Consider the following 27,852-nt stretch of genomic DNA (forward strand, 5'->3'; position numbering starts at 1 on the left):
CGCCGCGGATTGGACGAAGAGATGTCGTAGAGTTCGTCGTTCGGGCGCTGATTGGTCGAGAGCTGCAGGGGTGTGACCCGGCAGCCTATGCTAGGCGCGCGGGCTGCCGCGGGGCGGCTGAGCGGGCCGGGATCGGGATCCGTATCGGTGCGGTGCCGGGGCGGGCAGGGATGGGGCTGGCGGGCGGGCAGGGACCGTGCGAGGTGGGAGCGGGGCGGGCGGTGGTGCTGCAGCACGGGTACGGATCCTGGATATGGGATGCGACGAAGCCACGTGGGATGCAGCAGGTGAAACTTCAGGGCCGTGCCCACGCTCATGTCCCACCAGGAGGGTGGCAAAGGGGCTCTCCCTGGCAGCTTTGTCCTCTCTGCAGCCCTTTGCCAGCAGCGTGCATTCGCACAGCGCCCCACACAACGCTCCTTCATTTCAGCCCGCATTTCTGACAGCGCTTCCCCGCTGCCAGCAAAGCCCTGGGGCAGCCGGGCCTCTGAGCCCAGCGGGGGCCGCGCTGCTGAACGGAGTGGATTGCTTAACAACCAGCTCACGGCCCCCCTGTGACCTTGCGGGGTTAATGGATAAAAAGACACTTTGTGTACAGCCAGTACTGGAGCTGGGCTGCCATGCCTGCCCTGGAGTTTGTGCACTGCTTTGTAATGCTCAGTGCTGGGGGGCTGCTGCTGCCTTGGGTTTAGAGCAAGTTTAGGTCTAAAGCCTGAGTAAAATGAAATAGTACTGCTTGATTTTATCATGTTTGCTTATGGGCTCCCCACATCCCCAAGTGCCAGGACAAGGGGGGAGTAGGGTGAAGCCACACCTTGGTTGTGCGATATCAAGGTGGGGGGAGAACAGGAGGGTATTGGAAGTGCCCACATTGCTGTAATAAACACCTTCCCCTTGCCTTTTACAGGTGGCATCAGAGGCAGTGGACAGATGGCAAACGTGGCACAGGGTGCTGGGAGCTTCCCCAGCGCAGAGCTCTGGGCCTCCCACAGTAAGATGCTGCTGGAGCCACTTGACAGCAACGACCCCGAGGTGAGAGCTATAGGGACACCGACCTCCTTGAACCAGGGGCACAGTGCAAGGCTAAGCTGCTGGGACTCGGCCAGCCCCTGTGCCTTGCTACAGCCAGAGAGGGCATCCTCCAGGTACACGCAGGTTCTGTGGCTGTCATTTCTCAGCCATTGCTCATAACTCTCTATCTGGAGCTCAGATGCCTGCACCAGGCCCAGTATTTGACAACCACCTGGCAGCGTAGCCATTAACCTTGGCTCCAGCCCAAGCAAGAGCTGAATTATCTGATGGCTTTGTGGCATCTACCACAGAAACCCAGAACGTGGCAGGACCGTGATCAGCTATACCAAGCTGTACTCCCTTCTCCAGTGGCTTTCAGGCTGCTCGCCATTGTCCTAACTCCTCTGAGGGTGCATCCCACACCATGCAGCACCCACACCTCTGTGAAGAGCTGGCACAAGTGAAGCTTTCTCTCTCTCTGCAAGGTTTACAACATCATCAAGAAGGAGAAGCAGCGGCAGAGGCTGGGGCTGGAGCTGATTGCATCAGAGAACTTTGCGAGCTGCGCAGTTCTGGAGGCACTGGGATCCTGCTTGAACAATAAATACTCTGAAGGCTACCCTGGACAGAGGTATGGGGCTGGGGAGAGCCTGAGACACCCAAACTCTCATAGGGAGGGGACAAGGGCGATCTGCACTGCCATGTTCACCTCAAGACCTCATATCTGGGAAGAAAGCCATGTCCTGGTGCTGGCAACCAAGCTCCTGCAGGGCAGGACCCTTTCAGTTTCTGTCCTTGGCCATGCACCAGGTAATTGTAACAGGGTCATGTCTGCTGCTTGCAAACAGCAGCACCTGGTGTCACAGCTTGGCACTGCCTTGGGCATGCATTCCTGAATGAAGAGATTAGTGTTAACCTTGAGGTTTTGTTCTCAGCAGACACCAACCTCAGTGTAACTCCTTCCCTCTCCTTTACTGGCAGATACTATGGTGGGACCGAGTTTGTAGATGAGCTGGAAAGGCTGTGCCAGAGGCGAGCCCTGCAGGCATTCCGGCTTGATCCCCAGAAGTGGGGTGTCAACGTCCAGCCCTACTCAGGTAATGGTGTCCCCAAGGCAGGCAGCACAGGCTGTGGAGGCCTCTGCATGCCCCAGCACCTATGAACTGCCTTGTGTGCTCTTGCCACAGGGTCACCTGCTAACTTTGCGGTGTACACGGCCCTGGTGGAGCCCCATGGCAGAATCATGGGGCTGGACCTGCCTGATGGGGGTCATCTAACCCATGGGTTCATGACGGACAAGAAGAAGATCTCTGCCACCTCTGTCTTCTTCGAGTCCATGCCCTACAAGGTATGGAAATCTGCTCCAGTGGGAGCCAGGTTGTGGCCTTCATAAGTGGAAGAACCTCTTGACAGCAACTGATCTTTACCCCTGCCAAGGTGGCTGAACCCTCCTCTTCCTCTCCCAGGTGAATCCCAAAACTGGTTACATTGACTATGACCGACTTGAGGAGAATGCCCGCCTGTTCCACCCCAAGCTGATTATAGCAGGTAAGGAGCAACCCTTTCACACGGGGTGGCATCCTGATGCCAATGGGCAATTGCAGTGGGATGCTGCAGAATTATAGAATAGAATCACTGTACAACCCAGGGTGGAAGGGACCCACAGGATCACACAATACCATTAAGGTTGGAAAAGATCTCTATCGTCAAATCCACCACCTCCGTGGGCAGCAGTGCCAGCGCCTGACCACTCTTTCAGTGAATAAAATGTCCTTAATATCCAAACTGAACCTCCTCTGGCACAACTTGAGGCCATTCCCTCTCGTCCTGTTGCAGGTGTCAGTTGTTACTCACGCAACTTGGACTATGCTCGCATGCGACAGATTGCCGATGCCAACAGCGCCTACCTGATGGCTGACATGGCCCATATCAGCGGGCTGGTGGCTGCAGGTGTTGTGCCCTCACCATTTGAACACTGCGACGTTGTCTCCACCACCACCCACAAGACCTTGAGAGGCTGCAGGGCCGGCATGATCTTCTATCGCAAAGGTGCCTGACCTGAGCCAGGAGAAACACTCCACCCAGGCCAGGAGAGCTGCAGGTTAAAGCTCCTTCCTGCTCCAGCTGGGAAAGAGGAATGGCAGAAAGATCTGGGGCATCCCAAAGGCTCAGATTTGAAGAAAAAGCATAATTTCTTTCCTGAGCTGCTTTGTATTTTACCCTACTCTCTCCTCCCACAGGCATCCGCAGCACGGACCCCAAGACAGGAAAGGAAACACTCTACAACCTGGAGAGCCTCATCAACCAAGCGGTCTTCCCTGGGCTGCAGGGAGGGCCACACAACCATGCCATTGCAGGTATGCATCTGCATTGGGCTGGGATGGTGAGGAGGGGACAAAGATGTCCTGGCTCAGCTCTGAGTGCAGAGGGCTCCAGCTGAGAGGTATAGCAGCAAAGAGCAGCCAGCTTGATGCGGCTGGGAGAGAAACCCAGCTGTTCCTATCCTACATGGTTAGGGAAAGGGATTGTCCGTGAGCTTTCCTGGCTCCCAAGATGACTTTTGTTGGTCCTCAAAAGCTCACTGCAGTGCCTCATCCCCAGGGATTGCTGTGGCACTGCAGCAGGCTATGACTCCCGAGTTCAAGGCTTACCAGCAGCAGGTGGTGGCCAACTGCAAGACACTGGCAGCAGCACTGATGGAGCTGGGCTACGACATTGTCACAGGTAAGGAACAGCCTCAGCTGCCTGGGTTGGGGCCAGCTTCATGCCCCAGGTCTGAGCCAACCACTGGGGCAACATGTGCATGGGCATGGTGGGCAGGGCTTTGCTGGAATGGTTCCTCAGAATTCTGAAAAACTATTTCTTAACACTGCACTCTCAAGCCTTTTTTTTTTCTTTTGCTGAAATCTCAAGTGTTCACCTCAACTCTCCTCTCTCTGCAGGGGGCTCTGACAACCACCTCATTCTCCTGGACCTGCGCAGCAGAGGTACAGACGGTGGCCGGGCTGAGCGAGTGCTGGAACTCTGCTCCATTGCCTGCAACAAGAACACATGCCCTGGTAGGCATCCCACGAGCTCCACCATATTCTGCCCCATGTGCTTGGGTGTCTCTCGTGCCCTGTGCTCCCCAGGGCCACACGGAACTTCTCTCAGAACTCCCAGCCACTAGGGGCCAGGCCAAATCCCCATGCACAGCAGTTCTGGAATTAGGTCACACACTGCTTGTTCTGGTGCAGGTGATGTCAGTGCCCTTCGTCCCAGCGGTCTGCGTTTCGGGACACCAGCTCTCACCTCCCGTGGCTTTCGGCAGGATGATTTCCGCGTGGTGGCTCAGTACATCCACAGAGGTGAGGGTCCCATTTCCTCAAGCAGGTGGTAGTGGCACAGTGCAGCAAGTCCCCTGGCAGCCCAGCTCCTCCTCTCCCAAGCATCCTGGGGAGCAGCCCCAACCCTGCCAGCCGTGGCAGGGCTGAGAGAGCTGCTAGAAGTGAAACCTGCCTGCTGATGGGGCTGAACCACTCATCTCCCCCCCGCCAGGCATCGAGCTGACGCTGCGCGTGCAGAGGGACATGAGCCCCAAGGCCACGCTGAAGGAATTCAAGGAGAAACTGGAGGAGGAAAAATACCGGGGAGAGCTAAAGGCACTGAAGGAAGAGGTGGAGGCATTTGCAGCAACCTTTCCCCTCCCAGGACTGCCAGTCCTGTAATGGGAGGCACTGTCCCCACTCTCAGAGCCAAGGAAGCATCAGGGACTGTGGCACACTCACACCCCTGGAAAGAGCCCTGGTGCCTTCTCCCTGCACCTTCCTGCTGGCACTGGCCCCATGCAGCAGCTCCTCATCTGGCTCTTCCTCACCTCTCCCCTCCTGTTTCTGACACTGGAGCCCTTCTGAGCACAGACCAACCCTTCCACTGCTAGATTTTACAAATGGGCCTCAGAAGAAGGAAATCCCTGACCTTGAGGCAAGGTTTGGGATTGATCTGCTGTAGGAGCAGTAGATGAGATTACAGGCCTCCTGTCTGCCTTCGTAGCCAGGAGGGACAACCAGAAACCAGCACTCAGGGTCCAATGCCCAGGAGCTGCACAGCCTTACAAAGTCTTCCTGGCTTCAGCCTCCAAGACTCACCTTCCTACACACACACCAGCTCTCCTTTTGGGTTTCCACACATTTTGCCAGGGCTGAGCCTCATCCCATACCCAGAGAACAGCCCTGCTGGGGCCACCAGTCCAGCTCCACCACAGCACGAGCCAGGACCTCCAGCGGTTTCTCAGACCTCTGAGGACATACCTTAGATAGAACCATTTTTTAATAGGCACAGTAAAATTAAGAATTTAACCACAATGTATGACAAGAATTATAAGCTTTAAAAAATACAACCAATTTTTGTATTTCAAAAATATCTGAACCCAAATAAATAATTTTTTTTAAAGTACATTTTTCAGACTAGTCATTTGGTGTTAACATCTGTTAAATTCTTGTGCAGTAACACAGCACGACACTGAGACATGCTTCTTGGACTTCTCCTGTCACACTCGCTCTAACTACTGACACAAGCATTCGGTACACACAGGCACACACACGTAACTCAACATGCAGTAATAGGATACAGTGCTTTAAAATAAGATGAGAATTCATCACAGCCTCCTCGCAGCCCTCAGAGGCAGCTCCTACCCCAGCCCCATCCCCATCTGTGCTCGCCCTGCACCGGGGTGAGCAGCAGGGCTGGGTACCCTGTGTTTCTGCCTTTCAGTTAAAACACATCTCATGAGCAGTGAGCCACAGCTCTGCAACCTCCCCAGCTCTGGCAGCAAGTGCAAGGCTCCCTCAAATAGCAGGGTACAGTCCTGCTCAGTCTAACATTGTGCTTTTGGGGCACAGCACAGAGCTGGCACTCTCCTTCAGCCAATACAGCTCACTGAATTGCCCAGCACACTTACAGGTGCCTTTCCAAAGCGCTGCTATAAGCCCCGTGTCCTGCAGTGGGTTCTGCCCAGCTCTCCAGGATGCCAAACCAGCAGTGTGGGCAGTCACCTGCCCCAAGACTGTGGGCTCAGGGCTGCCTGCATTCATTCCAGTGTTGAATGAAAACCACAGAACGAGTCTTGGGCAGGGAGACATCAGCTCTCACTCCTCAAGTTCTTCTCCCAGCCCTTACAAAATGGTTAATATTGCTAGAGTATAGGCAGTGCTTCCCTAGTCAAGGCAAGACAGCTTTGGAGCTGCTTAGAAGTGATTGCTACTGGATGAAAGAAAATCCAAGCACTATCCTCTGAGAAATGCAACCTGCATAGGGTTGGTATCGCCTACTCCTATGGCTGACCATCCTCGTGGTGGGATCCCAGAGGGGCCAGCAGTGCAGCTCAGAGCACAAGTGAACAGATGTCTCCCAATGCAGGGAACAAGAGGAACGCAAACACTGAGCCCTGCCCTCCCAGCCAGGCAGCCACGGGAGGCCTTTCCCCTGATGAATTCTTCAACTGGCCTTAAAAGCCTTCATCCCACAGCAGCCAGCAGAGAGGATGGAGCTGCAGTCAGCATGCAGGAGCGCAGGGCAGGAAGCAGCACTTACAGGAGCAGATCAGGGCTGTGCACAACACTGCTGGCATTGGTATGGAGGGTGGATGCAGGAAGGCTGGGCAGCATCATGCAGAGGCTGTGGGAAATCAGCCCTGCTCGTGCTGGAGGACTGTGGTGTGGCACGAGCCAGCTAACACACATGCTAGGATTCTTCACAGGAGCTGTTAGTAAGATCTTAACTTGTTGCAAGTCTGCCAGTATTGGAAACTAGTGAGGTAACACAGTGAAGATGAGGAAAACGTCTTAAAGTGCTGATATAGGGATCTTTACTGTGCAGTCAGATCAGAAAGACAGATAAATGACTGAGCAAAGAGGAATTCAGCTCCTGACCCACTAGCTGCATCTGACTGCCCTCAACTGCAACCTCAGTTAGGTACTGCCCAGAGCCTGGCACAACTCCTCACTGCCCTGTGCAGGAAGGTGAGCTCGGGGCCATCCAGCTGTTCTGTCACAAGGCGTCCTTAGGACAAATGCTCCCAGGCATGTTTCCACACAGCTCCCTCCCAGTGGCCCGGGTGCAGATAACACAGGTGACAGCCCCAACGAAGCCCCCAGGGCATCCTCCAAAATTCAGAAGTGCTTTGTGGTGGAGCGATAAAGCAGGTCAGACAGGTGGAAGTGCAAGTATTGCTCAACACAGCCTTGAATATCAGTACTTTAGGTTTGGTAGAGGAGAAGTGACTTATCTGACAGTTTATGAGGGCAGCTGAACATTCCAGATAAAGACCACTATGACTATTAAATGAGCCAGCGCAGATCATCGAACCTGCTCTGCTGCTCTGAGCTGTCAGCCTGCAGGAAGAGACACGTGAGTCAGGAGGCAATGAGTTCCTGTCCCTCCTCAGACCCAAACACTGCAGGTAGTTTCCCAGCACAAAACATGAGCTGCTGTGACGAAAGCTTTTCCAGAGCTGTGAGTCAGGCAGGGTGCAGGGAGCTTGAGACTGCCTGGTGCCTTCCTCATCCCAGGGAATCCCACTGGAAGTCGTCCAGGTGCACATAGATGAAGGAGACACCTCGAGCCACTTCAGAAAGTACCTTTTCTATGGACATGAAAGTCCTTCACCAGCAGACCCAGTTACATGCGACAACAGTGTACAGGAAGACACAGATAGCATCTGAGAAGGAAAAGGTCTTTGAACATGCTATGAGGGTGTGCAGCCCCATGCACAGGCACACTGCTTCCCTTCAGCAAACGTGAAGCCATACCGCTTCCCCACTGCATGCCGAAGAGACCAGCACAAGCAATCCCTGGCCTTGAAACCCCTCAGGAGAGTGGCATGAGCTCAAGCATCCCAGCTGCCTCACTGTAAGCCACCACAAGTGATGCACCTACTTGAAACAGACTCTTTGCCTTGTTGGTTAGTACCTCTTGGACTGCTCCAAGGGCCCTCTGCAGGCAGGGCAGCAGGAGGTTGGTACTAAAGTCGTGATGCTGGTGGCTGGATGACAGCCTCCCCACAGAGGCTCCCTGTCTTTGGGGCACAGGATTCCGAGCAGCACAGTTATCACAGCATGTTTCAAGAGGGTCTAGGCTCATGCTGACAAACCACACCCTCCATCCACACAGAAACTTCCCCAGGCATGGAAGGATCACATTCCATTCCAGCATGATCATGGTAAACATAGGTTTTAAAAAACAAATAAAAATTAAAAAAAAAAAAACAAAAAACCACTTCAACTAATCTTGTACAATCTTAGCTGTTCTCCTCCTAATCAGAAAAGTGCTAAAAAGAAATAAAACCAGGCTACCTTTCCTAGTGAAACTTCTTTCTCTTGCTCAGAAGTACGGCAGGAGCAGCTGCTGCCACACAGCACGGGACAGAGCAGGTTGCAGCCAACAAGTTGTACATTCTGCCAGACTCCAGAGGGAAGCGCTGTGTCCGGCACAAAGCTCCCACACCAAAGGGAACAATCTTCCAGCTGCATCACTTTGATGGTGGCACTGCCCTTCTGGCACTGACAGCAGCGTGGAAGCTTCGGAAGGAAAGTGCTTGTGTCTGGGCTCAGAGATCTGCAGCTCCGCCCTGTCCTGAACCACCCAGAGCAGAGTGTGAGAGGTAGTCGAGACATGGCAAAGGCTTGGCAATAAAATAAAGTAAATTGGCACAGCCAGAAGCAGCATGCGGTGACACTGACCTGGTTTTGCCACCAAGAACAAAAGTCAATTCCCCAGAAACAACAAAAATAGAAACTATACAGATACAACGTGGAATTCACTCAATTCCTGCCAGCCCTCTCCTGAGCACTAGTACCTCACTGGCTGGGCAGCCTGCTGCAGAGGCTTGCTGTCTCACAGCATAGCTTCAGCTGAATTGCACTGTTTGTCTCTCCATCACAAAAAACACCTTAGAGCCCATTCAGTTCAGACCTCATCTCTCATTAGCAGGTCACTCCCAGCTTCACTAGTTTTTAGGATTCCTGGTCTCCCTCCCACCCTTCTCAGAGCTTGCCCAGCAAACAGGATGTGACAAATTAACAAGGCACAGTGCTCTACATTCACAGCAGCAGAGCCTTGGTGCTAGCATACTTAAGGAGTTCAACTCCATTCCAGTTTTAACAAAGCTGAGAAACTGGCAAACACTATCTGGAGGGAAGTTCACATGCCTCTGCTGCTGTCCCTCAGGCCCAGGGACAAGCAACTCCAAGAAACTCAGAAAATATGGAAAAGACACCACCAGCTGCTGCTTCACGCAGGTAAATGCACACTGCTATCCTGGCAGGGAGCTTCCACGTGTACACTGCTTACATCCCATGCTAACATGAGACACTACTGAGTTAAAAACTTCATGTGGCCTTCATATTTCCCTGCTGGTCTCTGCCCTGGCTCCATGGAAAGGAGCAACAACATTCATGGCTCCAGCAGAAGTGCAGAGTCCTGCATGTTTTGGGAGCTGCACACCACTAAGCACTGCTCATCTCTCCCTCCATTCCACAATCCCCCTGGGGTGCTACCATGATATATTTTAAAAGTTAATAGTGTTCCTTTTAACATTTAAAAACAGAGTGCCCAGTGTTTTACGTGATGGAACACCTACATTCTCAGCAACAGGGAACCACACTGAAATTCAGTCCCTCAGACACTGATTTCTATGACGCAGAAATGCTTGCAAATACAATGGCTTCTTTGCCCTTTCCTGATGTATGACAGCTACTGCAGACAGCATCAATGCCAAGCACGGATGATCTTTATCAGAATCCGAGTATGCAGGCAGACAGCCTACATGCTGCTAGATTTTGTACAAAAAGCTGGGAACATAGTCAAATCTGAGCAGAGGATTCACCCCCTGGTCAGGTTCCTGAATGTACTGCAGCTTCAGCAGCTCAGCTAAATACTGTACAATTTTAATATCTTCATTGGCAAGGCCCAGATGAAGCTTCAGAAAGTTCATCCTGCGGTTCACAACAGATTCCTCCGGTTCCCTTTCATTGATGGGAAGGTGCAAATGGTGGCAGAAGGTATAGAGGAAGGCTTTTGAACACAGCTGGGTGAGGATGCTTTGGACGTGCATGTAGTAGGTGCTGCCCCGTTTGATCTGCGTGCGGTGGTCTGCCAGCCTGGCAACCAAGGAGCCTTTGTACAGCGGGCAGCGGAGCGTCTTACTGTCTGCATCCAGGATGCTGACGTAGCGGCTGTAGCGGCTCAGGGCGTGCAGCACGTTCACTCCAGCTGGTGACACAGTCCTGAAAGAGCAAGAGAGAGGTTAAGCTGGAGGAAACCAGGGAGCTACGAAGCAGAATGCCCATGCTCCTGTATCACACCCAAGTTCCCACCAGCTTTTGATACATTTTGCTGAGGGCAAATTAAGGCTGGCATGGAAGAGGATGGCCAAACAGCCTCTCCAGTCTGACAGACCCCAAGGGAACCTCCATCTCCTGGATCCCCACATGCACTGATCTACGCTGACTGTGTGCTGCTTCACAAACACAGCCCTGTGGGCAGCTTCCTCCCCCTCACAGATGCAGAAATGAGGACAGAGAGGGAGGGAAGCGACATTTCTGGTAACAGAAGCAGATCTTGCAGCAGCTGTTGGCTTCCTTCTGGATATGACAATAAGAGAACAGAAATCCCCTTGCCACAAGGCCCACCTTCCTCTTGTCTGGTTGTTTTGGGAAGGAGCTGCCCTGAGGAGCTTAAAGAGGAACAAAACCCTCCTTTAAAAAGGGAACCATCCTCAGACCAGAATATTCCCTGGCTGAGTCTAGGCGTTCTTCACCCAGATGCAAATCTGCAGCACGCTCACAATGTGCAATTATTCACCAAGCCTAAATTAATGCTATTTAAATGCAAATTACAAGCCTACGCAAACCCTACCTTCTGCTTTGCAGTTCTGCCTGGTTCAAATTGCTCTGGTGAGAAGCAGCTCCCAGCCCCAAACCAGAAGCACCAACTGCTGGTGCAAGAGCTGCCCCTGTGCCCAGGCAGTGTGGCTTTGTGAGAACAGCACCCTTACAGCTGTGCTTAAATAATTAATTTAGCCTCCAAGTTCCTTCCTATGACCTTCATATAAATGGTTTGCTGAGAGCATCCATGTTAAACTCAACAACCAATTAACATTCCACAGAGAAGAGTCTGAATGACTGACACACTTACAAGCAGGTTTTTTTGTTTTTTTTTTTTAAACAAAAGTGACTTTTCATCACACAAACTGCATCTAGCCACAAACATTAATCAGCCAGCAAACATTCAGGGCTTGTAAACATCTCACCAACAGCAGAGAAGTTTTGAAAGAACTGCTGACAGACCTGGCAGCCTATCCCACAAACTCAAAAATGAGGGTGAGCTCACAGCTTGGGATTATTCAGTCATCCACAACCACCAGAGATGCAATACTCAGCAGCTTGGAAAAAAAGATTTCTGCATTTCAGCTTTCAAGATGCTCAGAAACACTCGTTCAGAAGCCATTCCAGCTTGGTTCTGAGCAATGGGTATTCTTCTCGCCACTCTGATTCATTCTTTCCACCTCAGTGACAGAAGTGGGCATTCCCTGCCACCTGCTATATCTGCACCCAAAGCACTGGAACACATCCTGGTAACACACTGAAAATCCTTTTCATAACAACAATAAAGGACAAAATCTTAAGCAATTGCTACTTGCTAACAGGAACTACAAAGCCACATTTTAGGAGTGGGTGCTGGGGGAGGGACGTCTGCCTTAGTGATGCCCTTTGCCCTGAACAGGCCCCCTTTGCACCTGAGCTGAAGTTCCAACTCTACAGCCTGATGAGCTCTTCAGGCATTGTTTTTGTTTTTCCTGCACTAAAGCACATTATAAACACTCTCTTTACGTGTACCTTTCCAAGAAAATCCAGCACATCCACTGACTTTGCACCTCTGTCCTTCACCAGAAACGCAGGTGTCACAGGACATTCACCGACACCAGCAGGAATGCTCCTGTCAACACAAGCTGAGGTGCCTGCATACCTGAGCACTCACTTCAGAAACATATCAGAAATAATAGCCAGAAACGTTGAGAATTTTGGAAAGAGGTGATAGGAGAGCTAGCAAAGCACAGGGGGACCTTCAAGAGGGCTTCATTATCAGACCAGCCAGGAAATCACTGGGACTTGTGTCTGTTCCCTTGTTTTGCTAGACTAAAGATCTAAAACATCAGGAAACCTCCTAGCTAAACATTTTGAGCCAAGCAGTAAGTGCCCAGCAGATGTTTTAAATTAATTCTTAAGTGAGGCTGAATGTAAAGAAGCAGACAAACACACTACCCTCCTACAGATACATTCCAGAAGAAGAAATCTGTGGCAGCTGTGTAGGTGATTACATAAAGAGAACGCCTCTGCACATCAAATCCCCTCTGAAATTCCCCACTTAGTGGACTCAGTTTTTATCATATACCTCAACACCAAGAAGCAGAAAGCCCCCCAGTTTACCTTTGGAGCCCGATCAGCTTCCATCTCTGGAAATCCACCACATGCAGAGGGGAAGTGACCCAGTGTTTCACAGGTTTGGCATAAGCACCACAGTTCGGCACAAAGATGGAGAGTGCGGTCACAAGCTTCTTGACTATTGCTTCATCTTCCCCCAGCACTACCAGGGTCCTTCCACTGAGCAGAGAGTATATTGCAGGGTGGGCAAAGGGGTACTGCCTGATGAACCGCAGCGCATTCTGCCCAGCTTTCTTTTTGTGCCTCTCATTTGCGAGACACACGGGGTGAGCAGGAGACGGTGTTCGGTCAGAGCAGGTGGAGGCAGCGCTGCTGATGTAGCTCGTGGAGTCTGAGCACTCGTCCAGGCTGGTCCTGCTCACCTCCCTGCCTGCTGTGGGGTAGCGTGAGTCGAGCTCGTGGGGAAGGAGCCCCCCTGAAGTGCTGTCACAGGGTGGGGAGCCCACAAAGCTGCCACGCAGCCCCTGCTCAGCCTGCCGGTATGGCTGAGGGGGAATCCTAACCACACCATCCTCATCGCACTGCTTCTGGCCCAGTTCAGGTAGAGGCTCGAGGAAGTTGGGGCTCTCCTTCCCAATACAGCAGGCAGAATCAATTTGTGCCAAGTTTTCCTGGTTTGAGATATCCTCCTGCTCATCAGTGTTGTTTGGGTTTAATCTGGGGTTGAAACGAAGGCCTCCCTCTTCATCATCCACATAAGGTTCCTCGTTAATTGCACTTGGGTAGCTCGCTTTGAAATCTTCTGGGATAAGAGACTCGGAGGGACAGGTACTGAGGACTTCAATGCTGTCCTCACTGACAGTCCTCCGGCTGCCTACCTTGCTCCTGCCCACCTGGGGGCTTGGGCTGATGGGCAAGCTGGCCTGGCTCTCCGATTTCATCAGCCCAGATGCAGATTTCTCTGTTCCAAGAACTTCAATGCTCTCACCACTACTGATACTCCCTTTAAGATCTGCATCGAGATAGTCCAGGTTCTCCTGGTGTTCAAAAGTTATGGATTCTGTCATTGCAGGTTCTTGAGTGTTGTCCATGTCCTGCTCCATCTTGATTGGGACGCACTCCACACTAGACTTGTAGGAACCCAGGCTGATAACCACTTTAGGAGTAGAGGACTCTTCTGAACACTTTCTGTCAGCAGCATCTTGACTGAGTCCCTGGCAGCCTCTGTATTGATTTTCAGGTGCTTTTCCATCTAGAAAAGATACATCTTCAAATAGAAAGTTAGTTACATTCTGTTGCTTCAGAAGTGCCCTACTGATCTGGTTTGTCAGGAGGTAGCACACATCACCTCTGAAAGTCCTCTCAATGTGATGCAGCTGATCTAGGGTTTGGGTGAAAAAATAAATATCGCAGAGTTCCTCCAGCGTTTTCAGCTTCTTGTCAAAGCATTTGGCAGGCTTTGCTTTGATGAGTTTGGGAGTGTAGGAGGGCAGGCGGGAGTAGAGGTGCATTTCCCCTGGCTCAGCAGGGTCTGAGGCAGCCAGGTCCTGTGCACTGCCTGCACCACCCTGATCCAGTGCACATTCAGGCTCATAGGGGTGGAAGTCAGACTCCTTCAGCTTCCTATAGGGGTATGATCTAATCTGCTTTAGCAGATCTTGATGTTCAATAATAGACTTTTCCACGCTCGCCAACTCGTTGGCCTTTTCGATGGCTTGGGTCGTGTAATACCCCTTGTCATTGGCTTTCTTCTGTATCTCAGTTTCGTTGTGCAGCACAGTCCTGGTGTAGTCAAGATCCTTCAGCTTCTTCTCAAGCTCACTAGCAAATGCCTTCCTATTCCCCGTTTTCAGGCATTCAGAGGCTTTGGAGAACTCAGCAGAGAGTTCCTGAAACTGCTGCATGATTTTGTGCTCGTCAGCAGAAATGTAGGCCATGCAGAAGGGCCTCACGAAGCCCCTGGCTTCCAGGTCGTACAGCGTCAGGTGGTGCACGTAGGCGAAGGCCCCTTCCTTGGAGTCCCCCAGCACCACTTTGGAGTCCTCCACGAAGTTCAGCTTGGGGTAGGCGCAGCCGGGAGGATGTCCCACAAAAGAAGCCTGGTAATCCACCGACATGATTCGAAGGGAGAAATAATTGAGATCGAAATTGCCCGGCACCTTGGCATCGTCGGGGATGGTCAGCAGGGGCTGCGGCCCCACCTGCTCCGAGAACTCGGAGATGAGGATGAAGTCCCGGCTGAACTTGGAGCTGGCGACCTTGGCCCAGGGGTTGGCGCCGTGGCCGGCGAAGGGGAAGAGCGGCACGGAGTACTCCTCGGGCAGCGGCGGCTCCCGGTACAGCTCGTCCCCCAGCTCCTCCTCCCGGGTAAAGGCCACCACGTCGGGGGCGCTGATCATTATTCCCGCAGGGGGGGCCCCGACATGGAGCGCCGAGGCCGCCCCGGCCCCCCCCGACCACCGTCACGGCCGGGCAGCCCCGGCCCCGCTCCCCTCACGGGCGCCGCGGCACCGCCGCCATCTTGGGCTCACATGACGCCGCGACCTCTCACCCCGCCGCCCGGAAGCGGAGCCGCCGCCGCCTCCGCAGCCTCGCCTCGCTCCCGCCGTTCGGGCGCTGTCGTTGGTCTTCAGACAGATTTAATCGCAAATGCGCTTTGCTTCAAGCCGTCCTGGGCCTAGAAGCGGGAGAAAACCAGAGAACGCACTGACGCGGGAACAGCAGCGCTCTGGGGGCTCCGCGGGGCACCATGGGAGTTGTAGTTCTTCGTGCTGCCGCGCTTTACGGCAGGTCGTAGCTGGGAGGGAAAACGCGCCACTTTTTGCGACAGAAATAGCGCGGGAGCGGCTGTGGCGGCGACTGAGGGGATCGCGGCGCCGGAGGGCGGATCGCCCCGCGCTGCGCTGCTCTGAGGAGGTCGAACCGCGCTGGGGTGGGCTGGCGGGATGCGCTGGGCCGTCCTCTGCGTGCGGGTTAAAAACTGCCTAGGAGGATGCAGGGAAGCGTGAGGTGGGGAGGGGAGAACGTATCTGGAGCGCTGCGCTCAGTTCTGGGCCCGCAGCCCTCAGTGGGGGTGGGTCTGAAGGAGAGGGTCCGGAGGGAGCGGGCGGGGACGGGCTGAAAGCTGCGCGTGTTGAGCCTGGGGAAGAGAAGGCTGCGGGGAACTCATTGTCTCTTTGTCAGAGAGTGTGGAGTTAGGGCAGAAGGAGAGGGCTTTAAACTAAAAGAGGCTTCACTCATAGGGCGGTGGGTTCCCCGTCCCTGGAGGTGCCGAGGCCATGGGTGGGCCCTGGGCAGCCTGAGCCGGAGGGAGCACCCAGCCCGTGGTTGGAACTGGACAGTCTCTAAAGTCTCTTCCAACCCAACCATTCTGCGGCTTCTTAGATTCTGTGGCATTCGGGCATTGCTCGTGGTCCTAAAGCAGGCTGTCTCCCAAACAGGGACCAGCCCAGGAGGGAGGAAACAGCACAATGCCTTGGTGCCGTGGGAGCTGTCACAGTTACCTGTGATGAACTTTCAAGCCAGGCTTCTTGCTAGCTGTGGGGTCAGGATGCTGCCTCAGCCTTGGCGCAGCTTCTCATGGGCTGCAGAGGGTTCAGCACTGCAGAGGATCCGGAAGGTCCTGTGTGTTGCTGAGAAGAATGATGCTGCCCGAGGAATTGCAGATCTGCTCTCCAACAGCAGAATGCGGCGGGTAGGAATGCACTACTTCTCACTTCCTCATGTGCCTGCAGATCTACCTTAGCTGGCTGAAGGTGGTCAGCTCACCAGAGCCTATGTTCAGCGGCCATGTAGTTCAGTCCTGGTCTGCTATGTGTCTTGTGCAGAGCTTGATACACAGCCTCTGGCTCTTCCTGACCACATGAGGGTACAAGAACAGCTTTCATATGTGAAATGGTCAAACACTGCTTGCCCAGATATAGCTGGGAGTCCTGGACTCATTTTCTTTTTGCCTCAAGTCCTGCTGGGATTCAGTTCCCCAGCTGTGCGCTCTCCCCAGACTTCCTTCACCAACCACTGAGCTCAGCAGTGGGGGTTCCCTTTGTTGTTCCTAGCGCTGCAGTACATGTAAAAGCCTTTAGGAACTGAAACCATCTGTCGGCATGTGTTACCCAGTCAAAAAATGCCGCTTCTGCAGCGTCAGCAAGTATCAGGGGTATACTGAAGTTCACATAATAAAGCAAAGATGGTCTGTGGTTTGGAGAAGAGTTCAAAGATCTCTGCTGCTGCTTTGCTTTGTGACCTTTTGCCTTTTGAATAACTACTTGGTATTTCCAAGCTAAGGAACTAGACAGTGCTTCTACACCAGAATTACATTTGAATGCATTTGTATTACCAAGAAATTGAGCACTGACACACTCAATCAAGTAAGGTGTTGTCATACTTCTGTAGGAAACGATGCAAACGTCCCATGTAGAAAGTTCCATAAATCTCAGGTGGGAGGGGCCCAGAACTGCTGCACTGATTGTTGTTTAGAGCAAGACAGCTGTTTATCAGGAGTGGGGATGTAACTGGCCAGCCCTGATAAGCAAATCTGTCTGTCCTCACCATCCATAGGGTGGTAGTCCCAGCATCCCCTTCAGGCTTTTTTAAAATACTATTACATTGGAAAGCACCATCTCATTGTTTATTGTTTTTAAAAAATGAAACAATATTCGTTCAACCTCCTTGGTCTTTCTGTTTTAGGTCGTAACCAATTTTCACTTGCCCTATATTTCTGTGCCCTGCCATAACAGTCTATATAAAGTGAGATGGAATGTGTTTGACTTCTGGTAGGAGTCAGAAACTCAGCAGCTTTCTTTTTCCTTCTAGAGAGAAGGGTTTTCCAAGTTCAACAAGATCTACGAATATGACTACCAGATGTTTGGCCAGGTAGAGTTTTCTTTCATTTCACTGCTGGATTGGAGAAATGCAAAATGGTAGTTATTAAAAAGCAAACAAAATTTGTCTGAAGTTATGAAATGCATAACCAGTTTTGTCCAAAGACAAGGAAGAGTCAGATTTTCTCTTCTTAGCTTTTCTTTCAACTTCGTTCTGTGTTCCCACTTGTCAAAAACTTTGTTTCTTAGAATTGGAAGCTTCTTACAAAAAATCAGGATAAAGATGTAGGTTTAGTTGCTTATAGGGAAAGGAGTGTTAAAATGAGCAGGAGAGAGGTATCATTGCTTGTGTCAGTTGAGAACTATGTCAGGATTTTGGGGCTCTGGGTAGCCTATAGCAAAAGATGAGCACTAATTACCTTTCTTTATCTTTTGCAGAATGTTACTATGGTGATGACATCCGTGTCAGGACACTTACTGGCTCATGATTTCAAGCTGCCATTTCGCAAATGGTGTGTACTTACTGCATCCTCACAAGTCTGAAGCTTGTCTTCTGCTTCTGATCCTGAGCTGAGCAGGGCACCCCTGTAGCAGGGCTGCCATAGTCGTATGTGCCACACTGTTGGAGGGAACATTTCCTTGGAGTAAATGTGGTGGTGCCCCTGAGGCCGTACCTTATCAGCTAGGAGAGCCAGCTCCAGTAGCAGACATCCACAGGGAAGGGCAGTGGCACAGCATGCTTCAAGCAGCCACACCGAGCAGCTTGATAAGTAGCAAATTATTTACAGGATAGCTAAAATATTATCTCAGATTATTGTTTTCATAATCCTAAAAACAAACAAGAAAACCCAGCAAGTTTCAATACTGGTTAAAATACAGGAGGGCCAATTCAAGGAAATAAATTGATTTGAAAACTGGAGTTTTTGTGTTCTTTGTTTAAATAAGAATTTTCCTGGGAAGCGAGGTGTTTTGTTCTTTGTGTGTGAAACATGAGAAGCTGCTCATTTAGGGCTGTCTTCCAGATTTTCTTTTTCTCTGTATTTTGGTTCTATTGTTTTTGAGTAAACACAGCTCAGCATTTCACACAAATTCTTAAGTTAAAGCACACTGTATAGTATTACTAATTCCAGTACTGAACAGCATTTTCTCACTAGACAGTGGGAGTTAATGCCTGACAGTGGTTTTTTTTGTTATGCACACTGTTTATCCTCTGTTTACCAGGAATAGCTGTAACCCTCTAGCTCTCTTTGATGCTGAAATCGAGAAATATTGTCCTGAGAATTATGTGGATATTAAGGTATGTTGTTTTTAAAAGTTTTCTTGAAAGTTAGAGTTCAGAGTTTAATTCCAAAAATATTACTTCAGACAAAGGGAGGATTTTACTTTTGTCCTTAACTTTAAAAAGTTTCTAGAGTTTGGCAAATTCCTCCTGGATTTTCTAGGAGTACTGTGGTGTTCTGTAATGTTGAAGTCTCCTGCTAGTACAAAATCAGAACAATAGAGGAGCAGTTACTTTGTTAAAAGTAGAAATGCTGTTTCCAACAAGCTGGAACAGCTAATTGCACCTCAATTTTACAAAAAAATGACATTTTCAAAAAGCAGGCTGTGGTACAATCCAATCTAAGCAGTGCTTTTTAACAGAGAGTAAATAAATGATTCATTTCTTTTGAAAGCTGCCTAATCTCCTGAGAGTTACCATTGCAAAATGTTATTGCAACAATCCATCTCTATGGATACATGTTGCATTTCATGTTCTTTTTGTGAGTCATTCTAAAACTAAATGTCAAACTGAGTGGCCTGAGTAGGTCTCATTCAGTGTTTTTTTTCTCATCTCAGAGAACCCTGGAACGAGAAGTCCAGCAATGTCAAGCTCTGGTCATCTGGACTGACTGTGATCGAGAAGGAGAGAACATTGGTTTTGAGATCATTCATGTTTGCAAAGCTGGTGTGTAGAGCATCTGTTGCATCAATCTGCTTTCCATTAAAATGATGATTTATCAGGTATCACTGCTCAGATCTAGTAACAGATATCATCCTTACTCTGTTATCATTCTTAGCGTGTTCAGGTCAAACCTCTTGGCTGTAATTATGGTAGATACATGGCTCTGATACACCAGAAATACACTAATACATTGGAAAGATATAGAATAGGTTGACAGCATACACTTTCAAAGATAGCAGCAGTGTATTAGCTCATGCTTTCTATTGCTGTATGAGTTACTCTGATTTTTTTTTTTTGTCTGATAGTAAAGCCAAACATCCAGGTATTCCGAGCACGTTTTTCAGAGATCACACTTCATGCTGTCAGAAGGGCCTGTGAGAATCTCACCCAGCCAGATCAAAAAACTAGTGATGCTGTTGAAGTCAGGCAGGAACTGGACCTCAGGATAGGTAAGTAAACTACTTTGGAGATGAGAGCTGGCTGCTGGGCTGAGCTGCTGTGTATGCTCCTGAAAGCAAGCAAGCAAGAGCGTAGTAAGCAGGCAGGGGACAGACAGCTTACATTCTGTCATCAAAATATAGCTTATTTTTTATAAATACCTGAACTCTTAGATTGAGTTAAAAACTAGATAGAGTTAAAAACTTAGATTGAGTTAAAAACTATCAGAGTTCCTCATTTCTCAGCCAAATTTACACTGCTAAAACTCATGAAGAGCTGTTCAAAAATCATCTGGTACCATATCTCTAACAAAAGACATTGCTCCCTGTAGTGCTCTAAATCTGATTTTGAGATCAGAATCAACTAAAGCACATTTCCTGTTTCATAGTAAACAACACATTCTTTGAAACAAACTGTAGGTTAATAGCTCTGAAAGGCTTCTCTGAATTTTAATATTAAGAGTAAAATTAATACTCAATTAGGGTATAAAAAAAGCCCTCTGCAGTGCTGTGATTATCTTTCATTGCTAAGTATTCAATTCTAGCATCCATTTTGTTTTCTTAGGTGCTGCTTTCACCAGATTCCAGACCCTGAGGCTCCGGAAGATCTTCCCTGATATTTTAGCAGATCAGCTGATCAGCTATGGCAGTTGCCAGTTCCCAACTCTTGGGTTCGTAGTTGAGCGCTTTAAAGCCATCCAAGCCTTTGTCCCTGAAGCCTTCTATAAAATCAAAGGTATGCTGGAGGAAAACAAATGCAGTAATCCATTTTAAAGGGTTTCATGTATTTAGAGAGGAAAAACTTCAGGGCAACTAACAAACAGTGCTGCAGAAGTGATTTCCTTTGCCATTATCATTAAGCAGAACTGGAAATGTTTCCCGGTAGTGTGGTCCCATTGCCTCTGCTGGCTTTCAACTATATTACAACTGTATAACTCTGATCTGGTTTTCAACACAGTGACACATGATCATGAAGATGGCAATGTGGTCTTCAACTGGAAGAGGAACCGGCTCTTTAATCACACAGCATGCCTGGTCCTTTACCACATGTGTATGGAGGTAGGAAAACTTGTAAATAGATGTATGATCTAATATTGGCCGAACATTTCCTGCATCCTTCTTGTTCAAGATGTTTAAAGAACCGTCTGTGTGAACTCTTCAAGGAGATTTTGCATTTTGCTTACTCTGCATTTAGGATCCTGTTGCCACTGTTGTTGAGGTTGGAAGCAAGCCAAAGAGCAAATGGAGGCCCCTGCCCCTGGACACAGTGGTATGTTTGAACTATGCTGAAAAGACTAATCTGAAAGAAGCTTTAAACAGATATTTTACTCAGAATACTACACAAATGCATTTTTTTCTGGCTCTTCCCAACACAGGAACTTGAGAAGTTGGCTTCCCGCAAACTGAAAATAAATGCAAAGGAAACCATGAGAATAGCAGAAAAACTCTATACTCAAGGGTAAGAAAGCAAGATTTGTCTTGGTAAACTTAATTATTTCAAAAATATATGACCACTAGTCCAAAACAGAAATCATCCTTGAGCATCTCTTGAAGTGCTCTTCTGTCTTTCTTAAGGTTTATTAGCTATCCCCGAACAGAGACCAACATTTTCCCCAAGGAGCTGAACCTCTCTGCCTTAGTACAGCAACAAACACAGGACCCCAACTGGGGAGCATTTGCACAGAGGATCTTGGATCAGGGTGGGCCAACCCCTCGGAATGGAACCAAATCAGATCAGGCTCACCCTCCCATTCATCCCACAAAATACACTGCTAACCTGCAGGTAAGTTTAGTATTGCTTGATAAAATAAAGATAGAAATCTTAGTAATATAGTTGTTAGCACAGCATCCTCATCTGAGATTCACTAATATTTCTTAATATCTTGCTAATACTAGAAGAGAGTAACTCTCTTTTATTGTTTGATAACAGGGCAATGAACAGAGACTATATGAATTCATTGTGCGCCATTTTTTGGCTTGCTGCTCTCAAGATGCCAAGGGACAAGAAACAACTGTGGAGATTGACATTGCTAACGAGCGATTCATTGCTCAAGGACTTATGATCCTAGCCCAAAATTATCTGGAAGTTTATCCTTATGAGAAGTGGAGTGACAAGGTAACATCCTTGAACAACATAGATTGGACAGGCTAAAATACCTCAGTTTAAAACTGTAGATGGGTTGTACTAATGGGAAAGCTTCCCTGCCACTTTCAGGCCCATCTACAGAATGTTCTTTGACAATTCTTAGCCCACTGGCTGTTTCACTTAGAACTATCTCTGCTGAAGACCTGTGCCACTTTGTTATGCCAGCTTTGGATAGATTCTTCCTTTTCTGACACCACAGCAGAGACCATTCAGGGCTGCTTCCATATGGGGAGGGATACTCACCAAGAGGAGCTATAATTGCTGTTCCGTGGTGTCTCTGACAGGTCTTCACTAGCTAATCCTGAGCATCCAAAGACTGGATCTCCTTCAGAACAGAGTGCTGCTATATTACTGCACCAATTTGCTGTTAGCATGACATTTGTCTTCAGTGGATGGTCCAGAAGGCAGTTTCAAAGAGATTCTCCTTCCCTTCAGGTTATCCCACTGTATCAGAAAGGGTCTCGCTTTCAGCCCACTACAGTGGAGATGGTGGATGGGGAAACCAGCCCTCCATTGCTCCTCACAGAAGCGGATCTCATTGCACTCATGGAGAAACATGGCATTGGTCAGTATTGGCAGTGTGGCCTTTCAGTCTTGAGAGAGCTTTGTTCATGAGCATCTCCTCTACTTCCCTAGTACTGGTTCTTTTCAGCCCTCAGAGTAGGGGATTCTCTAAACATCACTTCAGATAAGAAGTTACTTAAATATGCAGAACAGAGAGATAGTAGAAACCTATGGACAGCATCCAGAGAAATTAACAAGACTGTAGTGTCTCTCCAGTACCCAAGGGGATGTGAAGTTTAGGGTCCAAGGCACATCTACATGCACTTTCTCGGCCTCAGCACCAATGGGATGCAATGCCAGCATTACTCCTGGCTATAAGTTCTGTCTCCTTGTCCCTTTAGCATCTTACACTACAGTAGGCACAAGAGAAATCTCTTCTTGGCACCTAATTTGACTCACAACCTGTCTGCTTGCAGGGACTGATGCCACTCATGCTGAGCATATTGAGACAATTAAGACACGGATGTATGTGGGGCTTACAGCAGATCAGAGGTTCCTCCCAGGCCACCTGGGCATGGGGCTGGTTGAAGGTAAGGGCAGTGCTTGTTAGAGGGCAGGTTCCTTACTTGCTTGATCCTTTCACTTACCACGTGGTATGCTCCTCCAGGCTATGATTCCATGGGCTATGAGATGTCCAAGCCTGACCTTCGAGCTGAGCTAGAGGCTGATCTGAAGCTGATCTGTGAGGGAAAGAAAGACAAATCTATAGTGTTGCAACAGCAAGTCCAAAAGTATAAACAAGTCTTCATTGAGGCTGTGGCCAGAGCCAACAAGTGAGTCTTTTGTCTTTGCCCTCTTTTACTTGCTTGGCCATTCTGGCCTGGAATAGGATCCTGATGCATTTCCTTCTTGGGGCTCTGCTCAGTATGTGCAGGCATTCACATAGGAAGGGTTGACTCAAAGTATGGCATGCCATCACAAGCTGGTGCCAATTAACTGCAAATTGTGGTTTACACTCTTTGAATTCAGTTCAGAGATATCTGAAGGACATAAGCAAATGCTTTGGCCACATCCATGTTGCACCCATGTCTAGCCTGTTCCAGAGGCACAGTGCTAAATTGACATGCCTAGGGAGAAGCTCAAAGGAGCTGTGCCAGAGGGCAGCAGGCATCAATTCACCGCTCAATTGCTTTTTGCAGATGAGACACAATGGATGCATTGCTTGTTTCTCTATAGGCTGGACCAGGCCCTGGCTCAGTATTTCGGAGAAGGCACAGAAATTGCAGAGCAAGAGGAAGTCTATCCAGCAATGCCCGTTTCCATTCGGAAGTGTCCCCATTGCAACAATGACATGGTGCTGAAGACCAAGAAGAATGGCGGGTTGGTGATCTTCCTTGTCTTAGAACACAACTTTCTGTACCTTGCTAAGTGTTGTTCATTTACCTGCTCTCTGCAGCACTGCATGAAAACTTGGGCTGCAGCTAACAAAACTGCACGAGCTGTTAAAGCTATGTGGACTTTGAACCTCTTTTTCAAGTACTCTTAAAAAAAAAGCTTTGCTTTGGTAACTTCTGACAGCTGAGAAAAGAAGAGAACAGTCACTGACAGTCTTGATTTTGCCTCTTCCTTATCTTCATCCCACGGCAGGTTCTATCTCAGCTGCATGGGATATCCAGCTTGTAAGACTGCAGTCTGGTTTCCTGATTTTGTGCTGGATGTGGCCAAGGACGAGAGCATCTGTGCTGTGTGTAAACCACATCCAGTTCACAGGTGGGTCTTACCCGTCATCCCTTAGGGAAGTCCAACCTCTCAGACATTATACTATTAGCCATCAGGGCCAGTGACTTCCAGGGACTAGGTTGGGCAACAGTTTTCTGTTTCAGTCTTGAAAAGCTGGAGCAGCATTCTCATGGCTTGAGGATGGAAAGAAAGTGGAGGGAAGTAAGGCTAACAGTAAGTACAGCAGAACTGGCAGATTTATATTCTTCCTTTCTTTTTAGATTGAAGTTTAAATTTAAGAGAGGCAGTGTTCCACCCACCATGCCCCTGGAGTTTGTTGGCTGCATTGGAGGATGCGATCAGATGCTAAAAGAGCTTTTGGACCTGAGGTACTCAAACAGATCATCCCAATCTGGACAGTCAGCCAGCCAGCAAGCCAACCAGTTGCAGGCGAATAATTCCTTTAACAGAGCAAACAGTGAAAACAGGCATGTAGGAGGTACCACAAACATGGCAACAGGACATCTACTTTACTTGAGTTCAACAAGAGCACCTAGGCCTGCTCCTTCAGCTGCTTCAGATGATGGGAATAATGCAGTGGTGTGCAACTGTGGGAATGAAGCCATGCTGTTAACTGTGCGCAAAGAAGGGCCCAATCAAGGCAGACAGTTTTACAAATGCAGTGCCAGTACCTGCAACTTTTTCCTCTGGTCTGATCAACAGTCAGAGGACAGAAGCAGTGCAGCCCTGCGGGGCTCTGCACCACCCCAGGCCTTTGGGGCAAGGGGTCCTGCAAATTCTCAGAGACCAGTAGGAAAGAGAGGCCCAGAACATTTTGGAAGCAGCAACAACTCCAATTCAGGAGGCAGCACAGTCTGCAGGTGTGACCAGCCAGCCATCACACGCACAGTCCAAAAAGATGGCCCTAACAAAGGGCGGCAGTTCCACACGTGCTCAAAACCCAGAGAGCAGCAGTGCGGCTTCTTCCAGTGGGCTGATGAAAACGTGGCTCCAGGTAAGGCTGGGCTTGGGGTAAAATTCGAGGGTTGGAGGCTGTTCTTCAAACTAAACTAAATAGACACTCCTCATACATGCATAATGCTGTCATAGTACAACTCCTACATTTGACAGACTTCAGGTTTGTCTTCAGAAAGTGTCAGAAGCATTATAGTATTTTAAATATTTCTTGCAACAACTGAATTTGGCTTACCTTTCTCACAATGCTAGCAGGATACGTTCTCATAACAGATCCACTGAGTTCCTAAGTAGTAACAGAATGCTTTGCTTCTACATGCAGTAAACTTGTGCATCTGTGCATCCATGAGTTGCTGAACAAAACCCAGCATGCTTTCCAACAGTCTGAGACAAAATTTGTGCTCCCAAATTCTAGTGTTCCATTTTGAGAGATCTGTTACTGATTTGAACGGAGTTGAAGCAGCAACACCTCTTTGGAGATCTTAAACCCCATTCTGTCAGGCCAAGGAAGCTGTGGTGCTCTCTCCATCCTAGTTAGAAACTCACTGAAGGGCCAGGTCTTGCTGAAGCTTTGATCACAGCTGAGAAGCTGAGTGTGGTTGCAGTGAAAAGGTGCTGAAAGCAAACACCCTTTAAAAAAGAAAACAACAACAAAAAGAAGGATGCAAAAGAAAGAGCACTGACAAAAAAAAAGGACCGTAAGCAAAATAGAGAGGCAAAGATGTAGTCTGAGAGAGCTCTGTAGCACCAACTTCCTTTGTAAACATTTGGCCCTAAAGGGGCAGAACCAAATTTTCAAACCTACTTTAAGAACAAGTTCTCTGACATGTTTTGTTGCTTCTGCTTTGGCTGTAGCCTGAAGCACACAGCCAGAAAGATCAGTTTTCCCTGTTCTGTTCACACATTTCTCTAATGCTGCAAGAGAGATGGATAACATTTAAATGTTCAAACAAATCTGAAACAAGTGTAGTTTCAGAAATAACTTGATTGGCTGCAATAGCAAAGTCCGTGATCTTCTGCCATTTTGAACCCATCATCGCCTTCACCTCTGTGTATTTTCGAAGGCACTTAAATCCAAGTTATTTCTTTCTAGGAGCTTCTGGAGATTTCTCTTTTAACCACTTTGGGAGCAGTGGATACTCAAGGGAGTTGGGAAGTAAAGCTAAGAGACCAAGCAATCTCTCCCAAGGAGCAACAGCCAAGAAACCACGGACCTGTAGCATTTGCCACCAGCCTGGCCACACTAAGAAAACTTGTCCTCTAGATCACTGAGCCTCGATGGACATCTTTTGAGATTCTGAAAGGTCCAGGCTGTGAGCTGCTTTAGGAGCAGCTACTGCTGAAAGGATCTGGAACACAGAAACAAGTCTGTGTGGGTGCGTTTGGGAAGGGCTGGTTGCAGGCTGCTCCTACTAAGGGGTACCTTCCTCATTCATGCATTATGAGCATGGGCAGCAAGGGTTCAAATGGCTTTGAAAACTGGCTCTACTGCTGGTGTCAGCCTTTGCTTTACAACTGCTCTTCTGCTGAGCTAATCAAAATACTCTAAACATTTCAAGGAAGTAGTTGGAAACTGTGGATCTGCAGTGAAAACAGCAGTGGATTTAGTCCACCTGCAGCTCCTGCTGTGGCAGCAGTTGTATGCAGCATTTCTGCATGAGGAAGAGCTGGATCATAGCCACTGGGACAGACTCTAGGGCTGCTCTGCTCTTCTCCCTGGTTTTCCACAGTGTGGAATTTTAAGTTGCCCTTCTAAGTGGAAGTTACCACAGCAACATTCCTTTTTCTTTTTTGTCACTTACCTTGTCTGTGATGGAACCTGGTGCAGAGAAGATGGAGCTGGAGCTTATCCTGAAAGGAAAGCTCAGCTGCAGTGCTTGGGAAATGCCTTCATTTTAGACTGTTCCTGAATTTGAAACTGCATTCTTGCCCAGACCTCAAGACATGCCTGTGTGATGCTGCTAGTTAATGGAAGTTATTTTTGTCCAAGTAATAAGCTTCATATTAAAAAATTATTTAATTTTTAAGTTTGATGCAGTGGCATCTTGACTGTCTGATGATTTCTTCCTATTTAAAATAGTTGAGCTATTATTAAAAGCATCTACACAAATCTTTCCATTCAGTTGTTGGAACAATACAGAAGCTTTCTTGGCAGAAACTCCCTGCAGCTTTTCTTTGAGCTGTGGGTAAAACAGTTTTATCTCACCAGCTGCATTTGTTATAGTGTTGTTGTCCAGGGAAAGACAATTGGCTGAACCTGAAGGGAGTTTCTTGTTTCCTGCACATAGTTTAGACTGAACTCCTTGAGAAAAAGCCAACCTACCTCCTCCCTCTCTGTTTGGGCTTTCTCTACATCAAAGCAAGTAGCTCCACAGAACTCCCTTGTCCTCTTCTGGCAGAGGACAGTACTCAGCTGCTCCCTCCGGGCCTCCAGTGTTGCTCAGGACGCTGTTCCTAAACAGAGAGCAGTTCTCATGGGTCAGTACTAAGGTGATATATGAAGCAAGCGGAGTGGGCAGGAGGCTGAAGCACTGCCTAGAAGGTAGCTCAAAGCAGGGGAGACCACAGCAGCATAGGTTCATTTTCAGCTCGGCACAAGAAAGAACTTTCAAGTTTACAGAAGTTCATTGCTATCAGGCCTACACCTATGGAGTATGGTCAAGAGAACCTACGTTGTATTTCTCTGTACGCCTCACTCCCACTATTAACAGCTGTAACCTAAAAATACAAACCTGATGTCTAAAATAACAGGATTAGCAGGCTTCGTAATGCAATCAGTGAGCTGGCTAAAGCATGGCTAGAGCTGGGCAGCCTCCAAATGGCAACAGCAACAGAAAGCATCTGCATAGCACACAGGTTTAGCATTGCTGATGGCATT

The 27,852-nt window shown here is 48.9% G+C and overlaps 3 protein-coding genes across 8 annotated transcripts; 2 read left to right on the forward strand and 1 right to left on the reverse strand.

Annotated features, from left to right (window-relative positions):
- Positions 1–36: 36 nt before the first annotated feature.
- Positions 37–5,447, forward strand: SHMT1 (serine hydroxymethyltransferase 1). Of its 2 annotated transcripts, none has more exons than XM_090151471.1 (12): positions 37–147; positions 908–1,032; positions 1,497–1,642; positions 1,993–2,108; positions 2,199–2,359; positions 2,478–2,559; positions 2,848–3,060; positions 3,252–3,368; positions 3,613–3,735; positions 3,954–4,070; positions 4,248–4,358; positions 4,549–5,447. In XM_090151471.1, the coding sequence occupies exons 2-12, from the start codon at positions 931–933 to the stop codon at positions 4,716–4,718; spliced, it is 1,458 nt and encodes a 485-aa protein (XP_090007597.1). In that variant the 5' UTR covers positions 37–147; positions 908–930; the 3' UTR covers positions 4,719–5,447. The 2 variants fall into 2 exon arrangements, with proteins under 2 accessions (XP_090007597.1, XP_090007596.1); XM_090151470.1 differs by lacking the exon at positions 37–147 and adding an exon at positions 194–287.
- SMCR8 (SMCR8-C9orf72 complex subunit) lies at positions 5,368–14,999 on the reverse strand. The gene is made up of 2 exons (XM_031606816.2): positions 12,477–14,999; positions 5,368–10,274 (listed from the first exon to the last, which is right to left on the reverse strand). The coding sequence occupies exons 1-2, from the start codon at positions 14,828–14,830 to the stop codon at positions 9,821–9,823; spliced, it is 2,808 nt and encodes a 935-aa protein (XP_031462676.1). The 5' UTR covers positions 14,831–14,999; the 3' UTR covers positions 5,368–9,820.
- A 34-nt stretch (positions 15,000–15,033) lies between these two features.
- On the forward strand, positions 15,034–27,001 carry TOP3A (DNA topoisomerase III alpha). Of its 5 annotated transcripts, none has more exons than XM_090151468.1 (20): positions 15,034–15,221; positions 15,872–16,125; positions 17,244–17,303; positions 17,690–17,763; positions 18,473–18,548; positions 19,088–19,196; positions 19,499–19,642; positions 20,196–20,366; positions 20,589–20,689; positions 20,826–20,900; positions 21,007–21,089; positions 21,206–21,413; positions 21,561–21,746; positions 22,212–22,341; positions 22,757–22,870; positions 22,948–23,113; positions 23,517–23,660; positions 23,928–24,050; positions 24,281–25,014; positions 26,068–27,001. In XM_090151468.1, the coding sequence occupies exons 2-20, from the start codon at positions 15,940–15,942 to the stop codon at positions 26,244–26,246; spliced, it is 3,063 nt and encodes a 1,020-aa protein (XP_090007594.1). In that variant the 5' UTR covers positions 15,034–15,221; positions 15,872–15,939; the 3' UTR covers positions 26,247–27,001. The 5 variants fall into 5 exon arrangements, with proteins under 5 accessions (XP_090007594.1, XP_031462673.2, XP_031462671.2 ...); XM_031606813.2 differs by lacking the exon at positions 15,034–15,221 and adding an exon at positions 15,229–15,347; XM_031606811.2 differs by lacking the exon at positions 15,034–15,221 and adding an exon at positions 15,265–15,363.
- The last annotated feature ends 851 nt before the right edge of the window (positions 27,002–27,852 follow it).

This window comes from Phasianus colchicus, chromosome 16 (assembly GCF_987193195.1).
Source record: "Phasianus colchicus chromosome 16, bPhaCol1.hap1.1, whole genome shotgun sequence".
NCBI lineage: Eukaryota > Metazoa > Chordata > Aves > Galliformes > Phasianidae > Phasianus > Phasianus colchicus.